Below are 19,411 nucleotides of genomic sequence, written 5' to 3'. Positions count from 1 at the left end.
GTTGCAGGAACAGCAACTCATATTCCGCCTGGGAACCCTGCAGCCTAATGGTATCAATGTGGACTTCACCAGTTTCAAAATCTCCCCTTCCCCCACCGCATCCCTAAACCAGCCCAGTTCGTCCCCCCCCCCCCCCCACTGCACCACACAACCAGCCCTGCTCTTCCTCTCCACCCACTGCATCCCAAAACCAGTCCAGCCTGTCTCTGCCTCCCTAACCTGTTCTTCCTCTCACCCATCCCTCCCTCCTACCCACCCCTAGCCGCACCCCCATCTACCTACTAACCTCATCCCACCTCCTTGACCTGTCCATCTTCTCTGGACTGACCTATCCCCTCCCTACCTCCCCACCTATACTCTCTCCACCTATCTTCATTTCTCTCCATCTTCGGTCCCCCTCCCCCTCTCTCCCTATTTATTCCAGAACCCTCACCCCATCTCCCTCTCTGATGAAGGGTCTAGGCCCGAAACGTCAGCTTTTGTGCTCCTGAGATGCTGCTTGGTCTGCTGTGTTCATCCAGCCTCACATTTTGTTATCTTGGATTCTCCAGCATCTGCAGTTCCCATTATCCCTGTCTTGTTTGTGTCCTGTTTACGTAGTTGCCAGAGTTTTTAAAGCAGTCTCTTCATTTGGTCATTGCCTTATTGAAAAGACCTGAAGTGTAATTACCTTAGCTGTTACCAAACCACTGTCTGAAAATGCTTGTTTGCAGAACTGTCCTGATGCATGTAAAAATGTTGTTGAACTGAAAAGATATAAGAAAAACATTCCACCATACAGTGGGACATTGATTTAAAGGTGACTGACTCATCAATTGTGAAACTTTAATTGGCAGTTAGAGGCTGGTTAGCAGAGTTGCATCTGAATATTTCTAAGGGGTTTCATTGATGGAATTCTGCACTCTTAAATTAGTAGTGACTCTATTCCTTTTAAGTAATATAGGGTCAAGGATCTGAGTGATGTGCATAGCAGTGTGAATTTTACCTGCATGCATCATGTTTGCATTTGGGAAAGTACGGAGCTGCATTCGCAACCTCAGTGTGTTCTGTTCTATAATCATCCCCACCAGTGAAATTTCTAAAGTTGGATAGCAGCCTGTACATTATGAAGTGCTTAAAGGCAGTATGAAACAGTCCTTTTCAACATTAATGTAAAACTCAAAATGTTGCCTTTATACCTGTTGAAGTTACACTGCAGCTATAATACAATAGTAATGTTCAATGTTCACCTCTCATTCAAAGTTGGCTGTCTTCACCGTTTTGGTATATTTGTAAATACCCAAAAGTATATCAGCTGCTGGAAGGTACTACTAAAACTTCAGCAAATACAGAAAAAAATTGCAAGCATCTGACTTTACATAACTCAGAAATTCTAAACTCCAGAACTCCAGTTTGAAATTGATGTTCACATTATACTATATGCGAAGTATCTGCAGATGGAAAATATAATTAAACTATTTTGTTCTGTATATGTCACTTGTAACGTGCTTTGTTCAAAGTAATTCATGATTCTAGCTGGTTGCCTTCCTCTTGCATATTTATCTGAATCTCTGCCTTAGGTTGTGTTGAATTGGCAGTCTGTATTTTGTTTTTGTCCTTTGGGAAAAGAGTGGGGCATTTGCATTGAATATGTATAACAGAACTTTTAGAAAAGATTAGAAATCTAGATCCTTCTGCACACACTGATCCCAGTCCAAGAAGCTGGCAGGAGATGTACTTGTACATCTTTGCCAATGCCAAAGACTTACCAGTGTCTTGCCACTTCAGTCCTGTCAGCTTCTTTGTTCATGCTCCAAACTCAAGTTCAGGCAGTATTGCTTAGAAATTGGTCTGTGTCAGAAGATGCAGATTTATTGTTATGAAATGAACAAGTTCCTAGTGTACCCTGTGATCTAACATTGCAGACTATCTTGGACTGTTCTATAGCAGCAGGAATAACAGGATCTCTTTTTTTTTCTGATGAAATACCTCAACCCATTATATGGTCAGCTGTCCTTAACTGGCTTCATTAACTAAACCTGTTTATAATTATTCGTTCACGCATCTATTAAGTATCCAGAGTGCCACATAACGATTTATTGTACTACAGTCTGGGTATCAAACTAGAAAAGTATGAGCCTTTTTAGTTTCTTTTATATATTATTCACTCGTGGGATGTGGGCATTGCCAGCATTTCCTGTGTGTCCCTAGTTGCGCTTGGAAAGGTGGTGGTGAGCTGACTTCTTGAACAACTGCAGTCCATGTGTTGTAAGTAGACCTGCACTCTTCTTCAGGAGGGAATTTCGGGATTTTGACCTCAAAGTCTATAATATATGGTGTGATTTGAGAAATGTGTTTGATGAAGCTCCAGCATTTCAACATAAAAGTCTTTTACTTTGAACTGAGAACCACATGACATAATACTGACTCAAAGTGTAAATAGAATAGATGTCAGCAGGGGTGTTAAGACCAAGGTTTTAGAACTCTTATGTTTTCTTCTGGCTGGCAATATGAAGCCTGTCTCCTACATCCAGGATTACCTTCATGATTTCAATGAATCTAATGAATTTGTGTAAGTTTATCTCCATTCTGGAAATTCTTTTTCAAAAAAAATTAGGCATTACCAAATCATTGAGCAAAATGTCTTGCTCAATTGCTAGTTTTCTGTCTGTAGGCTACATTCACACTATAATAAAAACGGAAAGAAATGCGGATGCAGTAAATCAGAAACAAAGCAGAAGTTACTGGAAAAGCTCAGCCAGCTGGCAGCATCTGTGAAGAGAAGTCAGGAGAAATCAAAGCTAATGTTTTGGGTCAGGTGACCGCTCGTCAGAACTAATGGTAGAATGGACCTGAGCTGAAATGCTGACTTTCCTGCTCCTCTGATGCTGCCTGACCTGCTGTGTTCTTCCAACTCCACACTGTACTGACTGTAGCTAGGAAAATTTGGTATGTATACAGACAATAGGGTGAGGGATGGGTAAGGATTTAACGATAGGTGGGGATAGAAGTACGGGCTCTATCCCCACCTATTGCTTACTCCTTACCCCCTCCCCCAACCCTACCTTGTGCATAAAAACCAATATTTTCCTAGCTACCACCAGTTCTGAGGAAGGATCACCAGACCCGAAATGTTAACTCTGACTACTTTTCACAGATTCTCACTATAATCTTGCTCTCTGTAAGGTCACGCTATATTGTCTGAACTTACTCAATGAATCAAGGGAATTTTCTATCTTTAACTATGCTTGCAGGTTTTGAAAAATCAATTCCTATTAACAATTTTACTTTCGAATATTGCAGTTCGAGTGAAAATAGGACCTATTGCTGCTCCTGACTATATACAAAATGCTCCTGGGTTGCCCAAAACTCGTTCCGGTACAGTATATCGTGTAAATACATTTATCCAAAATTAAATATGTTTCAATATTTTGTGTTGAGATTTTGACTTCCTCCCTTTAAAGGTAAAATTATGAGACGCATTCTGAGGCAGATTGCCCGAAATGAGAGAGAGCTTGGAGATACATCAACTCTTGCAGATGGGGCAGTTATAGAAGAACTCTTCAACAACCGATGTGGAACAATTTAAAACTGTGTTTCTCAATTCAAATCGTTGTTTGTAACACATAATTTAAGTATATGTGCATGCCTGGGGAAGGGCATTCCAGATCTATGGGAAGCCTAATAGTAAAGGACCAGAAGAAGCATTGTAAAGATTATGGTGATGATTGAGTTGTGGGTAATTGTCTTGTTAGGTTTTTGTTTTAAATGCATATCTTATAACAGAATTAATATGAATAAACTGTCCATTAGCAAAGAGTTTATTAAGTTTTAGTACGTTTTAAAAAAAATCATTTTGAACATTTTTATTTTCATTGTGCTTTCTGTATTTTTATACAAGTATTTTTCCTTGCTTCAGTGTCAATTTAACAATCATTCCAAGCCTGTTTTAAGCATGTGTTAAATCATTTGTTTAAACTAATGTACAATGATTATTCAGTTATTCAAACAAATGAAAATGAGTTGATTGATGAACAGTTCCCATGTGGATTGTCTAAAATATCTGACAGTATTCTTTGTTTTTGTTTGCTTTCCCTGGCCCATACCACTGTAAACTAGAATTGTCCCTTTCAGTTTGGACTGTTAATAATTATGGGCATGTGACCTTTTCTTTAAAAGTAGGGAAAATTTACTTTTTGGCAGAGAAATAAACAAGTGGGATTATTCTTTTAATTTGTGAAGTGTTAGTCACAGCATTGCTTCTGCTAAAATGGGGATTGTTTATTTACCAGATTATAATTTTAAAATCATACAAGCGACCTTTGTTTATGTGGATCAATTCAGGTTGTACAAAACCATACTTTTTAAATCGAATAAAAATGAAGATATTAATGTTTGCAAATGCTGTGTCTTGCAATGCATTAACTGTTAAATATTATGATGTGTACTGCAATTAAAGCTTTTCATGTTAACAAAGTCTAGATTAACTACTTATGAGTTATTCTCAGTGTTTTCCTCAGCAATTTTTGACCCCAAATTCATGTGCTCACACTGGCCCAATGACAGCACTCACTCAGATTAGTACTCCCTCATTTCAATCTTTTGCTGAAGGAAGGTCACTAAACTCAAATAATTAACTCTGGCACATCTGCAGACAGTAAACAGACCTGTTGAGTTTCTCGAAGTTTGTTTCAATTTTTTTTCCCCCATTTAATTTACCTTTTCTTAGCTACAGCCTCTATTTGGTTTAACATTGTGATGATTAAAACATAGCTAAAAATGAGGAGGACTTACTGTCATTCCACAATGTCACAAGTCTTATATCATTAATCATGGGAGTAAGAAGATCGCCACTGTTGAAAGTCCCATCAGAACATAATCATTTATCTGTATTAAAGTTTTGCACTTAGCAGATCCTTTTAATTTGCCCACTTCCTTTACAGATGTTTTGTGACATCAAGATGTAACTTGATACGTTGCTTTATTATTGATCCACTCAATCATATATTTTAAATAAATGTGTTCCATGTTTATATTTCCAGTTGACTTAGCAAAACTGCAGTTTTGACATTAACACAGTTCTAGTAACTAATTATGTTTTCAGGAAATAAACATAAATACAGTTATACACAAATAATTGTATATAGTTCATTAGTTGAGGTCTACAACATTAAAGCAGTGGTTCTCCAAGTTTATCTTATGCAGACCATTTAGATGGGGAAAAAAATCCAATCGCCCCTCTACAGGTCTTCTATCCACTTTCACTTGAAAAGTGATGCTGCTTTCAATGACACTTCAATAGGGGGACTTCCAGTTCCATGCTGGAGAGCTTCAGTCTCCTATCAGGCTATATACACACTCAGTTGCATGTTGCAAGGGTGGCATAAATCCTGCATACAGCATTGTTGCTGAGATCAACAGAGCCACTCTAGTTTTCTAATGTCATGTGATTAATGTGGATGTTCTGGCCTGTTGTCTGATAACGTCTCTGATGTAGCATTGCGTATCAGTAAGATGCACATTTTGGACAGACCAGCCAGAGAACCCGCAATGACCAGATACACCTTGAGGTCAATTAAGCATTGGATTCCAAACTAAGGAACCAGATGTTCAAATAATAAAATGCAACACAGCAATTCTGCAGCTGTTTCACCTGTAGGGGAGGAAAATTCCCAGCAGTGTTCAAAGTAATTGTGCATATTTTTGCAGGGAGAAATTATGGGATATGAAGCAACTCTTGAAATATTACTGTTTGTATTAAATACATCACACCTGTACAGAAGCAGTTCATCAGCTCTATGGCTAACCATTTATTTCTTGTGATGTCTATTAAGCTGCACGGGGAACCTTTTCTTCCGACTACTATGCTTCATTTGGATTTCCCTCCACACAAAACACTGCATGTATAAAATTCTGCACCAAGTACAGCTATATTGTTTGTACATTGCTAAAAGGAGACACTAAGCTCAGGTTTTTGCTATCGCACATATCAGGACTAGCACACAAGTAACTGAAGTCTGAGACCAGGCAGTACGATTGATACGTTGGGATATTGCCACAGGAATGCAGCAAAGATTGGCAGTGTCACTGTCCACTTTTTCATAGGAAAAGGTGAAATATATACAAATTCTTGTCTGTATAAGACAGAGTACTGTATTATTATACATAGTTCAAACGCGAAAATGTGTCAAATCTGTGAGCTTGACTGCTTATCTTAAGCTGATTTCCAATGTAATTCTTAGTATCATCAAGATTTCTCAGTAAACGATGACAGAATTGCATCTAATATTGGGCATGGCATTCTAAGACTTACAAGCATGGGCTGAGAGAGCACCACTGGCACACAACCCACTGCAAATGATCACCAAAACATATCTGATATGGTCTTCAAGTTTCTGACATGCATGGCCTTACATATCTGGCAACATTCTGGCACTGGTACTCATAGCAGATTCGTGTTGCAAGCAAGACATCTTTTTGGCTTGATGGCAGCATTCTGTTAGTGTAGAAAAATTCATTTACTGCAAACTAGCAGTGTGAGACAGCTGGCTTCACCTATTCAAATTTTTGAGACAGCTCCCCTCCCCCACCACCCCTTCCAGGGTAATTTTGAAGTAGACTAGGTACTTGTAATCAAAATTAAATGATGAGCAGATGACAAGGTTGCCGATAAGATTGATCTTGTAACTTGTTACATCATTGGGATCCTAAGGCATATAATGCCAAGTGAACATAGTATTTCAATAGATATTACTTGAGAACCAGCAGCAGATTTCTCAACAAACACATTGAGAAGAAGGAGCTCATTTGAATGCTCCATTTCTACTGACAATCTGAGTGCAGGATGTAGTTTTTTAAGCTGCATAAAGGAATTCTTTGCAGCTGAAGATTCAAATATCTCAAACATCTCATTCATGCACTTGTAGGTACACAAAGGGTATGAGGTTAGTGGTCATTCCATTGAAGATGTGCTTCTCATGGTAAGCCATGAAGATGTTAGCGAGAGCTAGGATCACATGGCAATATCATCTATTTGGGTTAGCTTAATTCTGAAAGTGAAATCAACTATGTGATTTGCCAAGTTCATAAGTCTGATGAAAACTCAGATACTGTTGACACATCTAGACTGCCATGATATAGTGTAAATTTCAGTGGTCTCCTTGAGTGGTATATAGGTGATTAAGCTAGCAATGTTGGAAGCGTACATATTGGTCTCAGTACATAGATATTCCATTGTACAGCTTATAAACTGAAGTTTTGAGATGTGAATTTAAAGACAGCAATGGCTGCCAAGTAGCTCCATTTCCTCACACTCTCAGATCTTCCTACCCAGCCATCTCTGCTCACAAAGGGATTGCTGAAATTTTGAAGCTTCAGAATGCAGCTGCAGTTATTTTGGGTACAGGTTTGGGAAGCACTGCTGTATGGATTTTGTGGAAGTGAAGGATTCCTTCACAGTGTATTTGGGAGCGCTAAGTATTGAAACAGATGAAGCTAGCCATCTATGCTACTACTTTGCAGTAAACACACAAATGGCTTCTAAACAGGATGCTGCTGTCAAGCCATGAAGATAGCTTGCCTACCACACAAATGAGCAATGTGATAATGACTTTCAGTCCTGCTATATCGCCAGGTATGTAGGTCCAACATCTCAATGATTGGCAGGCTGTATCAAACAACATAAATTGACTGTTCACATCAAGCAGCATATCGATTTTGCTCATACAGGTCATGCTTATGGGCCTCAGAACACAATTAGATATGATTCAACATTAAATTCAGCATATGATTCTGCTGCTGGACAATATTGATTGAAAAAGCCAGATTCTAAGAAATGACACCAGAAGCTGGTTTAAACCCATCAGTCAGACTCACAGTGTAATGCATTTGCCATACTAGAAACTACATAAACAGACAATCCCAGGTTGCAAGATAACAAAGTGTAGAGCTGGATGAACACAGCAGGCCACGCAGCATCTTAGGAGCACAAAAGCTGACGTTTTGGGCCGAGACCCTTCATCAGAAAAAGGGGACGGGGAGAGAATTCTGAAATAAATAGGGGGAGGCAGACTGAAGATGGATAGAGGAGAAGACGGGTGGAGAGGAGAGTATGGGTGCGGATGCAGAGAGGGGATAGGTCAGTCCAGGGAGGACAGACAGGTCAAGGGGGTGGGATGAGGTTAGTAGGAAGGAAATGGAAGTGCGGCTTGAGGTGGGAAGAGGGGATAGGTGAGAGGAAGAACAGATTAGGCAGGCTGGGACGAGCTGGGCTGGTTTTGGGATGCAGTGGGGGGAGGGGAGATTTTGAAGCTGGTGAAATTCACATTGATACCATTGGGCTGCAGGGTTCCCAAGTGGAATATAAGTTGCTGTTCCTGCAACCTACGGGTGGCATCATTATGGCACTGCAGGAGGCCCAGGATAGACATGTCGTCTAAGGAATGGGAGGTGGAATTGAAATGGTTTGCGACTGGAAGGTGCAGTTATTTACTGCGAACCGAGCGTAGGTGTTCCGCAAAGCGGTCCCCAAGCCTCCGCTTGGTTTCCCCAATGTAAAGGAAGCCACAACAGGTACAGCGGATGCAGTGTACCACATTAGCAGATGTGGTGAACATCTGCTTGATGTGGAAAATCTTCTTGGGGCCTGGGATGGGGGTGATGGAGGAGGTATGGGGGCAGGTGGAGCACTTCCTGCGGTTGCAGCGGAAAGTGCCAGGTGTGGTGGGGTTGAGGGGAGTGTGGAGAGGACAAGGGAGTCACGGAGAGAGTGGTCTCTCCGGAAGGCAGACAAAGGTGGGGTGGGAAAAATGTCTTTGGTGGTGGGGTCGGATTGTAGATGATGGAACTGTCGGAGGATGATGCATTGTATCCGGAGGTTGGTGGGATGGTACGTGAGGACGAGCGGCATTCTCTTGGGCCATTATTGCGAGGGTGGGGTATGAGGGATGAGGTGTGGGAAATGCGGGGTGGGGGGGTGGGGGTGGTGGTGCAGCCCTTGAAGAACGAGGACATCTGGGATGTGCGGGAGTGGAATGCCTCATCCTGGGAGCAGATGCGGAGGAGGTGAAGGAATTGGGAACAGGGGATGGAATTTTTGCAGGAAGGTGGCTGGGAGGAGGTGTATTCCAGGTAGCTGTGGGAGTCGGTGGGCTTGAAATAGACATTGGTTTGTAGGTAGTTGCCTGAGATGGAGACGGAAAAGTCTAGGAAGGTGAGGGATGTGTTGGAGATGGCCCAGGTGAACTTGAGGTTGGGGTGGAAGGTGTTGGTGAAATGGATGAACTGTTCGAGCTCCTCTTGGGAGCATGAGGCGGCGCCAATACAGTCATCAACGTAACGGAGGAAGAGGTGGGGTTTGGGGCCAGTGTAGGTGCAAAAGAGGGGCTGTTCCACATAACCTACAAAGAGACAGGCATAGTTTGGGGCAATGCGGGTACCCATGGCCACCCCCTTAGTCTGTAGGAAGTGGGAGGAATCGAAAGAGAAATTGTTGAGGGCGAGGACGAGTTTGGCTAGGCAGATGAGGGTGTCGGTGGAGGGGGACTGGTCAGGTCTGCGGGACAGGAAGAAGCGGAGGGCCTTAAGGCCATCTGCATGGGGAATGCAGACGTATAGGGGCTGGATGTCCATGGTGAAAATGAGGTGTTGGGGACCGGGGAATTTGAAGTTCCGGAGGAGGTGGAGGGCGTGGGTGGTGTCACGGACGTAGCTAGGGAGTTCCTGGACCAAGGGGGAGAAAATGGAGTCCAGATAGGTGGAGATGAGTTCAGTGGGGCAGGAGTAGGTGGAGACAATGGGTCGACCAGGGCAGGTGGGTTTGTGGATTTTGGGAAGGAGATAGAAGCGGGCCATGCAGGGTTGGGGAACAATGAGGTTGGAGGCTGTGGGTGGGAGGTCACCTGAGGTGATGAAGTCATGGATGGTTTGGTGCTCGGGCGTGGGGTGATGATCAAGTGGGCGGTAGGAGGAGGTGCTCCTGAGTCCAGTTGTGTAAGGCTGCCCATGACAGCACAGCAAAAATGGCTGACAAAAGCCACAACACAAAAAAAAATTGCAGTATGTTTAACAGGAATTAAAAAGTGCATGCGGAAGGTTGTGTTCTTAGTGCTTAAAACAATACTGTACGTTTAAATAAGATTGGATGAGCAACATTCTTTGTTATCCTAAAGATAAGAAAAAAACTGAGTTCTGAGGAACTCAGACCCGAAACATTAACTGAGCTTTTCCAGCAATTTTTTCTTCCATATCTCTTATCAAGGACAGTGGCTAAGAGTTGGAATCGTGGGAAATCTCAAAGAAGATTCTGTTACAGACTTGTACAAAATAGCAAACACAGTTGAGAGATAAAAGGTCACATGTGACCATGAACAGTTTGCTTTCCCACATACCAAAAGTGCCCATTCAGATTACAGCAACAAACATTTACTAACAGTGTGATGTACTGGAAACCCAATCAGAATTAACAATCCAGCATTAATTAACTAACAGTATACAGGGAGGGGGAGGGGGCAGTATGGGTCACCAATGTTAACGTGATAAGAAAAATGTGTAAAAGACAATGTACATGTATTTAAAATTATAGTGTCATTGACTTTTCTTCCTATCTGAACTGAAGATTAAGGGGTAATTGGACCCTCATGTCGAGGCCAGATTCAGGGCAGTCTTTGGCCACTCCCTGCACTGTACTGGTAGATGTATGAATAAATTGCCATGTGCCTTGAACTCTGCCGTCTCCTGAAAATTTATTACCTCTGTAAATGTGCGTCTACGGCTTTGGCACTGCAAGCAGTTTGTATATCAATTTGTATGCAAGTCAGAACATAATGCAGAACAGAATAAAGATGGTGTTCGCTTGGGTCTTTAAAAATACAATCCTGTTTTGAGATTGTGTTTATAATTATGAACGTCCATAAAACAAGGACCCCTATATTAAGTAAGCAAAAGGAATTTGTACATACACTTCTCTTTTTTTCTCCTTTGGGAAAGCAGACATGCACACTTGCAATCTCAGTTGTACTCGCATGGCAATGCCCTGACCAATCAGAGTCTGTCTGTCTGGTGTGAGAACGAAGATTGCCAAAGACCCAACCCACCACTCTCTTCTCAACCTGTCTAAATTGGTGTTCCTTTTCTGAATAAAAACTGAAGGAACTGCAGATGCTGTAAAAAAGGAACAAAAACATCGAGAATTGATCATGTCTCTTGATGAGACTGGTCTCAATACACACAGACAAAGAAGGACACAAATTTAACTGCATCAACATGTCCATAATAGTACAAGCCAAACAAAGTCATACCAGGGAATGCCTGGAGGCCTGGCATTCCAACTGGAACTCCATCAACGAGCACATGGAACTAGACCCAATATACAAACCACTGAAAAACAGAAGCAGAAGTGATACCAACCACCCCTGCAAACCGAGGCATATAAATAGCAAGCGGAACAGAATGCCAATGCTTCACCAGAGGTGCACTGACAATGTTCCCCAGAGTGACGAAACGTCTGCAAATAAACACATTGGCTCAGTGAGCAAGTCTACAACCTCAAATATGTTTGTAATCAGATATATATTAACCACAATACTAGAAAAAAATCTGCCTTGCTCTTTAAATATAATGTTATGGGGTCTTTCTTGCTAGGTCAGAAATCAGAATGGGCCTTAACATAACACCCTATTTGAAAGACAATACTTCCAACATTGCAGCCCTTCCTCAGTACTGGACCGGAGTGTCAACCTTCATTTTTGTGCTCAAGTGTCTGCAGTGAAACGTGAACCTGCAACTTCTGATTCAGAGGTAAGGACACACCTAACCTCTACAGTATATAAAAGAACTGATGATGGAAGCTGTTTTCTGTCAGAACTGATATTTATTCTTCTTGAAAATAAAGTTGTACATGGCTGACATCTATACACAGTCTACACTGCTAACATATTGGTATTCAAGATTATTCTGAGTGCAAACATCAGCAAGAAAAACACTGATATTGGAATGAAAATTCCAGTTATCTGTCATAGGAGAATAAACATGTATTAAATGCTCTTTATTTGGTAATTTATTCTATGTTCATATGAAGGTTTGAAGAAGAAAGCTATCTATCTTTTTTTTGCTCCTTTTGTACACTGGGTAGACAACTAACTCTATAATGCCTGTGAAACATAGATATGTTTAACTGTATTAAACAAACAATGCATTATTTAAAACATATTCCATCAAGGTGCTAAAACTCAAAAAAGGTCAGTTAACTGGTTGTCACATGGAATGCCCTGCTGACAGTGGTAGTGGAGTCAGATACTTTGGAGACTTTTAAACAACTCTTGGATAGGCACATGGAGGATAGTAAAATGTAGAGTAGGGTAGATTGATAGCGAGTTTTGAGAAAATGGGTAGATTGATCTTAGTAGGATAACAGGTCGGCACAACATCGTGAGCTGAAAGGCTTGTGCTGTGCTGTACTGTTCTATGTTCTACATTTTAATTGTAAAGGAAGTTAAGAATTGTGTTCGACTAGAAGAAATGGCTTTGAAGTGGCCAGAAGAAATACTAAATCTGTGAAGTTTTTATAACGTTGTTTTTGAGCAAAGCAGGAAACTGATAAGGAACAAGAAAATACAAATGCAATCTAGCATAAAACTATGAAGTTTAAAAACTTCTACAGGTACATAAAGGAAACAGTGACTAAGACGAAGGTGGATTAATTGAAAGCAGAATTAGGAGAATTTATATTAGTGAATAAAGTAATAGAGGAGAAGCTAAATGATTACTTTGTGTCTGGTTTCACTGAGGAAGTCACAAAGGTCTCCTGGAATTAGAGAATCAAGTTACTAGGAGAAATGAATAATTGAAGGAAATAAGTCAGAAGGTTGTACTGGAGAAAATAATGGGGCTTTGAAAGTTGATAAATTCCTAGGATCTGACTGCCTCTTACTGGTACTATCGAGACAATCCATGAACTGGTAAACATTTTCTCAATTCCATTGACTCTGGAATGGTTCCTGCAGATTAAAAGCTTCCAAATGTTACCCAACTGTTAAGAAAGCAGCACGAGAAAGAACAAGAAATTACAAATCTGTCAGCCTTACACTAGTAATGAAGAAAATGCAAGGCTCTTATCATAAAGGAAGTGACAAATGGCACTTGGAGAAAACTGATCTGACTGGACATAGCATGCATTTGCAAATGGAAAATCATAATTTAAAAACTGGTTGGAATTTTTTGAGGATGGGTACCATAATTGTTAAAAGGGATGTTGTATGACTTTCAGGAACCTTTTAATAACATCCTTCCACTGCTAAGGCCCCTACAGGAGGTTGGTTAGCCAAACCAAGGCACATGGTATATTAGGTAAAGGGCTGGAGTGGATTAGGGATTAACTAACAGACATAAGAGAGAGAAGGAATAAATGGGTCATTAGTCTTAGTCTGCCAATGTGAAAGAGAGGTACTGCAATGATCAGTACTTGGGGTCCAGCTGTTCACAATGGTTTGGACATGAGAACTAAATGTAATATTTCCAATTTCGCACAGGATATGAAGCTAATCATAGATGTGTATTTGAGGAAGATGGAAAACTTCTTCAGGAGGATTAATATAGAATTAGTGATTGGGTAAGAATGTGATAATTAGAACATAATATGGAAAAACATGAGATTATCCATTTTGGTGAGAACAGATGCATAGAATATTTCTTAAATTGAGTAAGGTTGGAAAGTATAAATTTGTAAAGGGACTTGGTGTCCTTGTTAATAAGTTACTGAAGGCTAAAGTGCAGGTACAGCAAGCTATCAGGGAAGCTAACGGAACGTTAGCTTGCATTGCAAGATAATTTGAGTAGTGACGCCTTGCTTCAATTATATGGCAGCTTGGTTAGTCCACACGTGAATACTGTGTATTGATCTCGTTATTTCAGGCAAGATTTTATTGTCATTGAGGGAGTGCAAAGAAGATTCATCAGACTTGTTGGGATGTGGGACTGTTCTGCAAACAGAGGCAAACTGAGGCTATATTCATTAGAGTTTTGAAGAATGAGAATTGATCTCACTGAAACCTACAAAATACTTAAAGGAATTGACAAGGTAACTGCCATTAAGATGTTTCCCCTGGTTGGGAGTCTAGAACCAGGGAGTACAACTTAAAAATAAGTGGGATGCCACTTCGTACCAAGATGAGAAATATTTTTACTCAGAGGGTGATCCATCTTTGGAATTCTCTATCCCAGAGAGGGCTGTAGAAGCTTAGTCTTTGATGTTGATACATTTTTGATTATCAATGGCATAAAGGATGATACAGATGGTGTTGGTAAAAGGCACTGAAGTGTTTGATCAGCCACAATCATATTAAGTGGCATAGCAGGCTTGATGGGCTGAATTGGCTAATCCTGCTCTTCTATGAAACCAGTACTCAACTGACATGCATTACTTAACTACAAAAAATTAGGAAAAAATGCACTACCAGCATTCAACTTTGTAACAGTGAATGTTAAATCATACATTATGTAGATCTTTAATCTATGACCCTCATCTCTCAGGTTGCAATAAATTCCCTTATTGCTGTGATTATTCTTCAAGCAGGTTTGGAGAATATTTTGGATTCACAGCACGTCTTATGATTATGAAGAAAATTATCTCAACAGGTGAATGACTGAACATTCCTCTTACAAAGAAACCCTTTGTACCCCAAGTCTTGCATCCGGAAGAACTCAAAATCTGGTTACCAAATTCAAACACCTGCTACAGCAAAATTCAAATTCTGGAGAACTACGATTCTTTCTCAAAATCAGCTGAAGCCAGTTACACTTGTAGTTTAATTACAATGAACACTGTTATAAATTAATATCATTTCCTAATTTTAATTAATACCATAATGACAATATCACACCCTTTCCCAAGGTTTGAGCTTCCTTGCCATTTGTGAAACAGTAGGTGCACTATTAATTGATGTAATGTTCCATTTTTGAATGCCAGGAATTTCTTGTCCACTTTGCACAAGATGAAGTACTTGAGCAAAAGAAAGGGTGCAGCTTCCTCCATTAACCTCCGTGGTAATAGGAGAGAGATTTGTAATGTCACCAACTGTTTTATTTTCATGGGATTCTTTTACTTGGCTATCCTCTGTTAATTCATAGAAAGCATTGTGCTCATTACCTCCTATCTCTTCACTATTCTGAAGGTGCATTCTTGCATCCATAGTATTCTCTGCTTGCTGATCTATGGGCAGTGAGTTTGTGGTTTCTATTGTTGCTGATTTGTCATTTTGTCCTTGATCACTTGGAGTCGGTCTGAGCAGCCTCTCAAAAGCCTTTGTCATATCTTCCTCTACCGCTAAGTCATTCTTGGCATCGATAATTTGTGAAGAAAGCCATCGTTTGTAGCTTTCAAGATCAATAGGTCCAATAAACCTAGAAAAAGTGGGAATTTAGTTTGATATATCCACACAAATGCCACTGCCTAACATTAACCCAAGCAAAAGATAACTGTCACAATATCTTTAAGGAAAGGGAAACAACTTGAAAAAAATGCTGCATTTATGTACAACAATGTGTTCTTAAGCATGTTTCTAGGCAATATATATGTCATTTAGATGACACTGATAAATACACCACCCACCCCTCTGATTTGACATGTCAAGATTGGTTGTGTCCCCACTTTGCACTGTGCCACATTATTATGTCCATTAGTCGAGTCATACAGCATAGAAATTGGCCCTTTGGCTCTGTCTATCCATGGTGACGTGTTCCAAAACATTCCTTAGGAATCTACTACTGTGTATGTCTTTTCCTTATTGGACCACCTAAAGTGCATCACCTTGCATTCAGCAGGATTAAATTCCATCTACTGGCGTGCCTACTTCACCAGCTGATCAATGTTAGACTCTAGCCTGAGACCATCCTCCTCACTATCTGAACACTCCCAAACTTTGTATCATCTGCAAACTTACTAATTAAACTTCCAAATTCACATCTAAGTTGTTAATGTACATAACAAATAGCAAGGATCCTTGGCGCCAATCCCTGTGGTACACTGCTGCCTGTAGCTTCCAATTACAAAAAACCCTCAACCATCATGCTTTGTCTCCTTTTTATAAGCTAATCTTGGATCCAGTTTGTCAACTTGCCTTGGGTCCCACGGGCTGTTATCTTTTGGCCCAGCCTTCCATGTGGGACTTTGTCAAAGTCCTTGCTGAGGTCCACTGTTTAAGAGGTAATAATGCATTTAATTTGCATAATACGATTCCTTGATTTTGAGTACTGTAGAGAAGATATTGTCCCTTATTTGATGTAGAATACAGACCCAATGAGCTGAATGGCCTCTTCATATGCTGTATGATTCCATGACAGTTAGCGTCAATCAAAATGTAGAGCTTTTCCAGGGTTCCCAAGGCTATATACCTTTCGAAAATTGTAGGTAAACATCATAGGCAGACAAAAACACTGACATAATAATATAGATAACCACAATAATGGTTTGAGATTAATTTTTAATTGGTGATAGGAACCACCAGGCACATCAGCTACAATACAGAAACAATTATATTATACAACAGACATGAATTATTAATATATAACTCAGATTGACACTGGTGGTGTATAGGTGACAACATTTTATTGTTAGTCAGATGCTTCTTCCTTCGAAATATCATGAATCAAGGTTACTTTCTTACAAAATGGCAAAACTGCTAACTCTAGACATTATGTAACTTTTTTATGAACAGAAGTTATCTATTATTGCACTTGTAAACCATCTGGATGCTGTCATATTAGCACTACAAAGGAATAGGTAGAAAGCAGAGATCTTTTGATTCTGAACAAAATAAATGAATTAACGGTATAAATATAGGATAATTGGTAACCTCTTATTGTCATTACAAACATGTGATTGCAAGGAGATCAAAGCTGGGAACTATGTATAATTAGGGGTACGTGACTTTTCCGAAAGACAGGCAGGAAGGGTGGAGGGGTAACATTTTTGAAAAACAGGATGGAATAAATACCAAAGCAAGAAATGGTCATGGGTCAGAGGACATAAAATTTATATTACTAGCACTGCTTCTCTGAATCTACTTCCTTTAAAATCCTAGGGTGCATCCCATCAGGTCCAGGTAATTTATACTGGAAATGTCCCAGAGAATTGGAAGCCTGTCAATGTAACACCTTTATTTGAAAAGGAAAAAGACAAAAATCATAGTAATAGGCCAGACTGCTTAATTCCTGTTATTGGGAAAACATTAGATACTATTACAGAGGATATACTGGCAAAATATTTAGAAATTTATAATACAATTAAGCAGAGTCAGCAGGGGGAAATCATGCCTGAAAAATTTAATATAATTCTTTGAGTAGGCAACAAGCAGGATGAAATGCCACCCATTAAGCTACTTAATAAACATATAGTGTAGGATGTAATATATATGCATGGATAGAGAACTGGCTAACTCGTAGAAGGCAGAGAATTGGGATAATGGGGGCATTATCAGCATGGCAACCTAAAACTAGTGGAGTGCCACAGGGATCAGTGCTGGCTCACAATTATGTACCATATTAATTAAGAGTATGGATGACAGAAGTGAATGTATTATTGCCAAGATTGTGGATAACACAAAAGAGGTAGGAAGGCAAGTGTGTGAGGCTGGCAGGAAAAGTCTGCAGTGGGATACATTTAGGTTAAGCAAATGGACAAAAATTTGGCAGATACTGAGGGAAAACTATTTTATGATGCAAAATTCCTCCTGTGTGCATTCAGAATGCTGCTAAAGCTGTTCACATTAAACTGGTAGAAACACCAAAGTGGAAGCTGTGGGCCTATACTGCAAATAAATAATTGTAGTTTTTTTTGGAAGTCAGCATGTGCACAGAAACTGCTGCCATTTAGTAGGAAAGATCAGCATTCTCTTTTCACAAAAATATCAGAACAGAAGAATGAAGGAAGGCTTATCATGGAGTGAGGATCAGTTAACACCTCCAGGTAAAAGACTCTGAAGAGGTTGTTGCACTGCCTGCCTGTCTTCCATGATTATGTTCATGGTTGGGTGTCCTTGCAGAGGGAGCACATGTTGTCCACTAGAACGTCTCAGGCCTTCTGCAACTAGTGGGGCTGAGGTGCGTTAACACCCGACAAACTATATTTCCATTTAAATATGTCTTTTTGTCATTTGATTTTGATTGTGGTGCTTTTTGGAGCTTGTCTGCTCTAATTTTGTTTGTCTTCGTACAGTAATAAAATAATTGCCATAGTCCAATGAGAGAGGGGGAGGACTGGTAGGTGCTTTAGCCTGGAGGGTCACCACGCCTCAGGCAATGTTGAGAAGGTGGGACCTTCATGGTAGCTTCAGCTGGTGTGGGAACTGGCATCGTTCTTAAAACCAACCGTTCAACCAACTGAACTAACCCACCCACTTAAAACAATAGAGTAAAACACAGGTGAGAATATAATAAGATAAAACAAAAAGGAAGAGGAGGCCGGAGTGTTAAGAATCAGGTTTCTGATTAACGAGAATGACAAGTATCTGGAGCTTGGCTTTTGAGATGCTGTTTGTGGACTAACACATACTGAAACCAAACGGCACCATGTCTACCTGCAATAATAGTAGATCTTGGCCTCGAGAAGCCGCTCCTCAGAACACCACACTGCCTCCCCGAGCTGGGCCAGACCTCGCTGGAACACGTCGTCAGTCTCGAACTGATATCCGTGAAACCGCCTGCACTCGGCCTCCATTTCTCGGCGGTGGGGGGGGGGGGGGGGGTATTGCAGTCAGCGGACAAGAATCCGCAGCCGTGCGCCCCCTACCGCCTGGAGGATCGATCGGGCTCTCGGAGCGCCGTCTGGAATCCGCCGCCGTGCGCCCCCTGCCGCCTGGAGGATTGATCGGGCTCTCGCCGCACCGAAGCGCGGTTAAGAATCCGCAGCCGTGCGCCCCCTGCCGCCTGGAGGATTGATCGGGCTCTCGCAGCTCGGGAGCGCGGAATGCGATCCACGGCGGTGTGGATCGATTGGGTTCGTTCATTCGTTTATTTCCGTATTCTATCTTAGCTTCGAGCAGGGCCGTGTTCTTAACTGAATAAGTGTAGAAACACGTAGGATTAGCCTGTCCCTATAGTAGCTACATATTCATCTTTACTTGTGGTAACTAATAAATATTTATAGCATAAATTACAGGCTAAAGTAGAGTTGGGGTCATATTAACTAGGCCAGCGACATAAGACAACAGATATCACTGCGTGATAATGGGAACTGCAGATGCTGGAGAATCCAAGATAACAAAGTGTGAAGCTGGATGAACACAGCAGGCCAAGGAGCATCTTAGGAGCACAAAAGCTGACGTTTCGGGCCTAGACCCTTCAACAGAAAGGGGGAAGGGGAGAGGGTTCTGGAATAAATAGGGAGAGGGGGGAGGCGGACCGCAGATGGAGAGAAAAGAAGATAGGTGGAGAGGAGAGT

The 19,411-nt window shown here is 40.9% G+C and overlaps 2 protein-coding genes across 4 annotated transcripts in view; one reads left to right on the top strand and one right to left on the bottom strand.

Moving 5' to 3' along the window:
* acss2 (acyl-CoA synthetase short chain family member 2) overlaps positions 1 to 4,440 on the top strand; it is a 62,454-nt gene extending 58,014 nt beyond the window's left edge. For 2 of the 3 annotated variants that reach the window (XM_048549739.2, XM_048549738.2), the window contains 2 exons: positions 3,283 to 3,357; positions 3,444 to 4,439. In XM_048549739.2, the coding sequence (XP_048405696.1) occupies positions 3,283 to 3,357; positions 3,444 to 3,568 (200 nt within the window). In that variant the 3' untranslated portion in view covers positions 3,569 to 4,439. Of the gene's footprint in view, positions 1 to 3,282; positions 3,358 to 3,443 lie in introns of all 3 variants that reach the window. The other variant, XM_048549741.2, reaches the window with a different exon arrangement.
* Positions 4,441 to 11,828: 7,388 nt separating this feature from the next.
* LOC125461225 (uncharacterized) lies at positions 11,829 to 18,691 on the bottom strand. Its single transcript, XM_048549742.2, has 2 exons — positions 18,549 to 18,691; positions 11,829 to 15,375 (listed from the first exon to the last, which is right to left on the bottom strand). Exons 1-2 carry the CDS (start codon positions 18,686 to 18,688, stop codon positions 14,850 to 14,852), a joined length of 666 nt encoding a protein of 221 aa, XP_048405699.1. The 5' UTR covers positions 18,689 to 18,691; the 3' UTR covers positions 11,829 to 14,849.
* Positions 18,692 to 19,411: the final 720 nt, after the last annotated feature.

Source organism: Stegostoma tigrinum, chromosome 19, assembly GCF_030684315.1.
Source record: "Stegostoma tigrinum isolate sSteTig4 chromosome 19, sSteTig4.hap1, whole genome shotgun sequence".
Lineage (NCBI taxonomy): Eukaryota > Metazoa > Chordata > Chondrichthyes > Orectolobiformes > Stegostomatidae > Stegostoma > Stegostoma tigrinum.
The sequence above is the reverse complement of the archived record's forward strand: the minus strand, read 5'-3'. Positions and strand labels throughout refer to the sequence as shown.

Bases quoted from the DNA above. Each gene is read 5' to 3' on its own strand.
- LOC125461225 (XM_048549742.2), bottom strand. From the start codon at position 18,688: ATGGAGGCCGAGTGCAGGCGGTTTCACGGATATCAGTTCGAGACTGAC. The intron at 15,376-18,548 runs GTAGACATGGTG...CACTTTTTCTAG, and splicing joins AAGATCTACTATTATTGCAG to GTTTATTGGACCTATTGATC.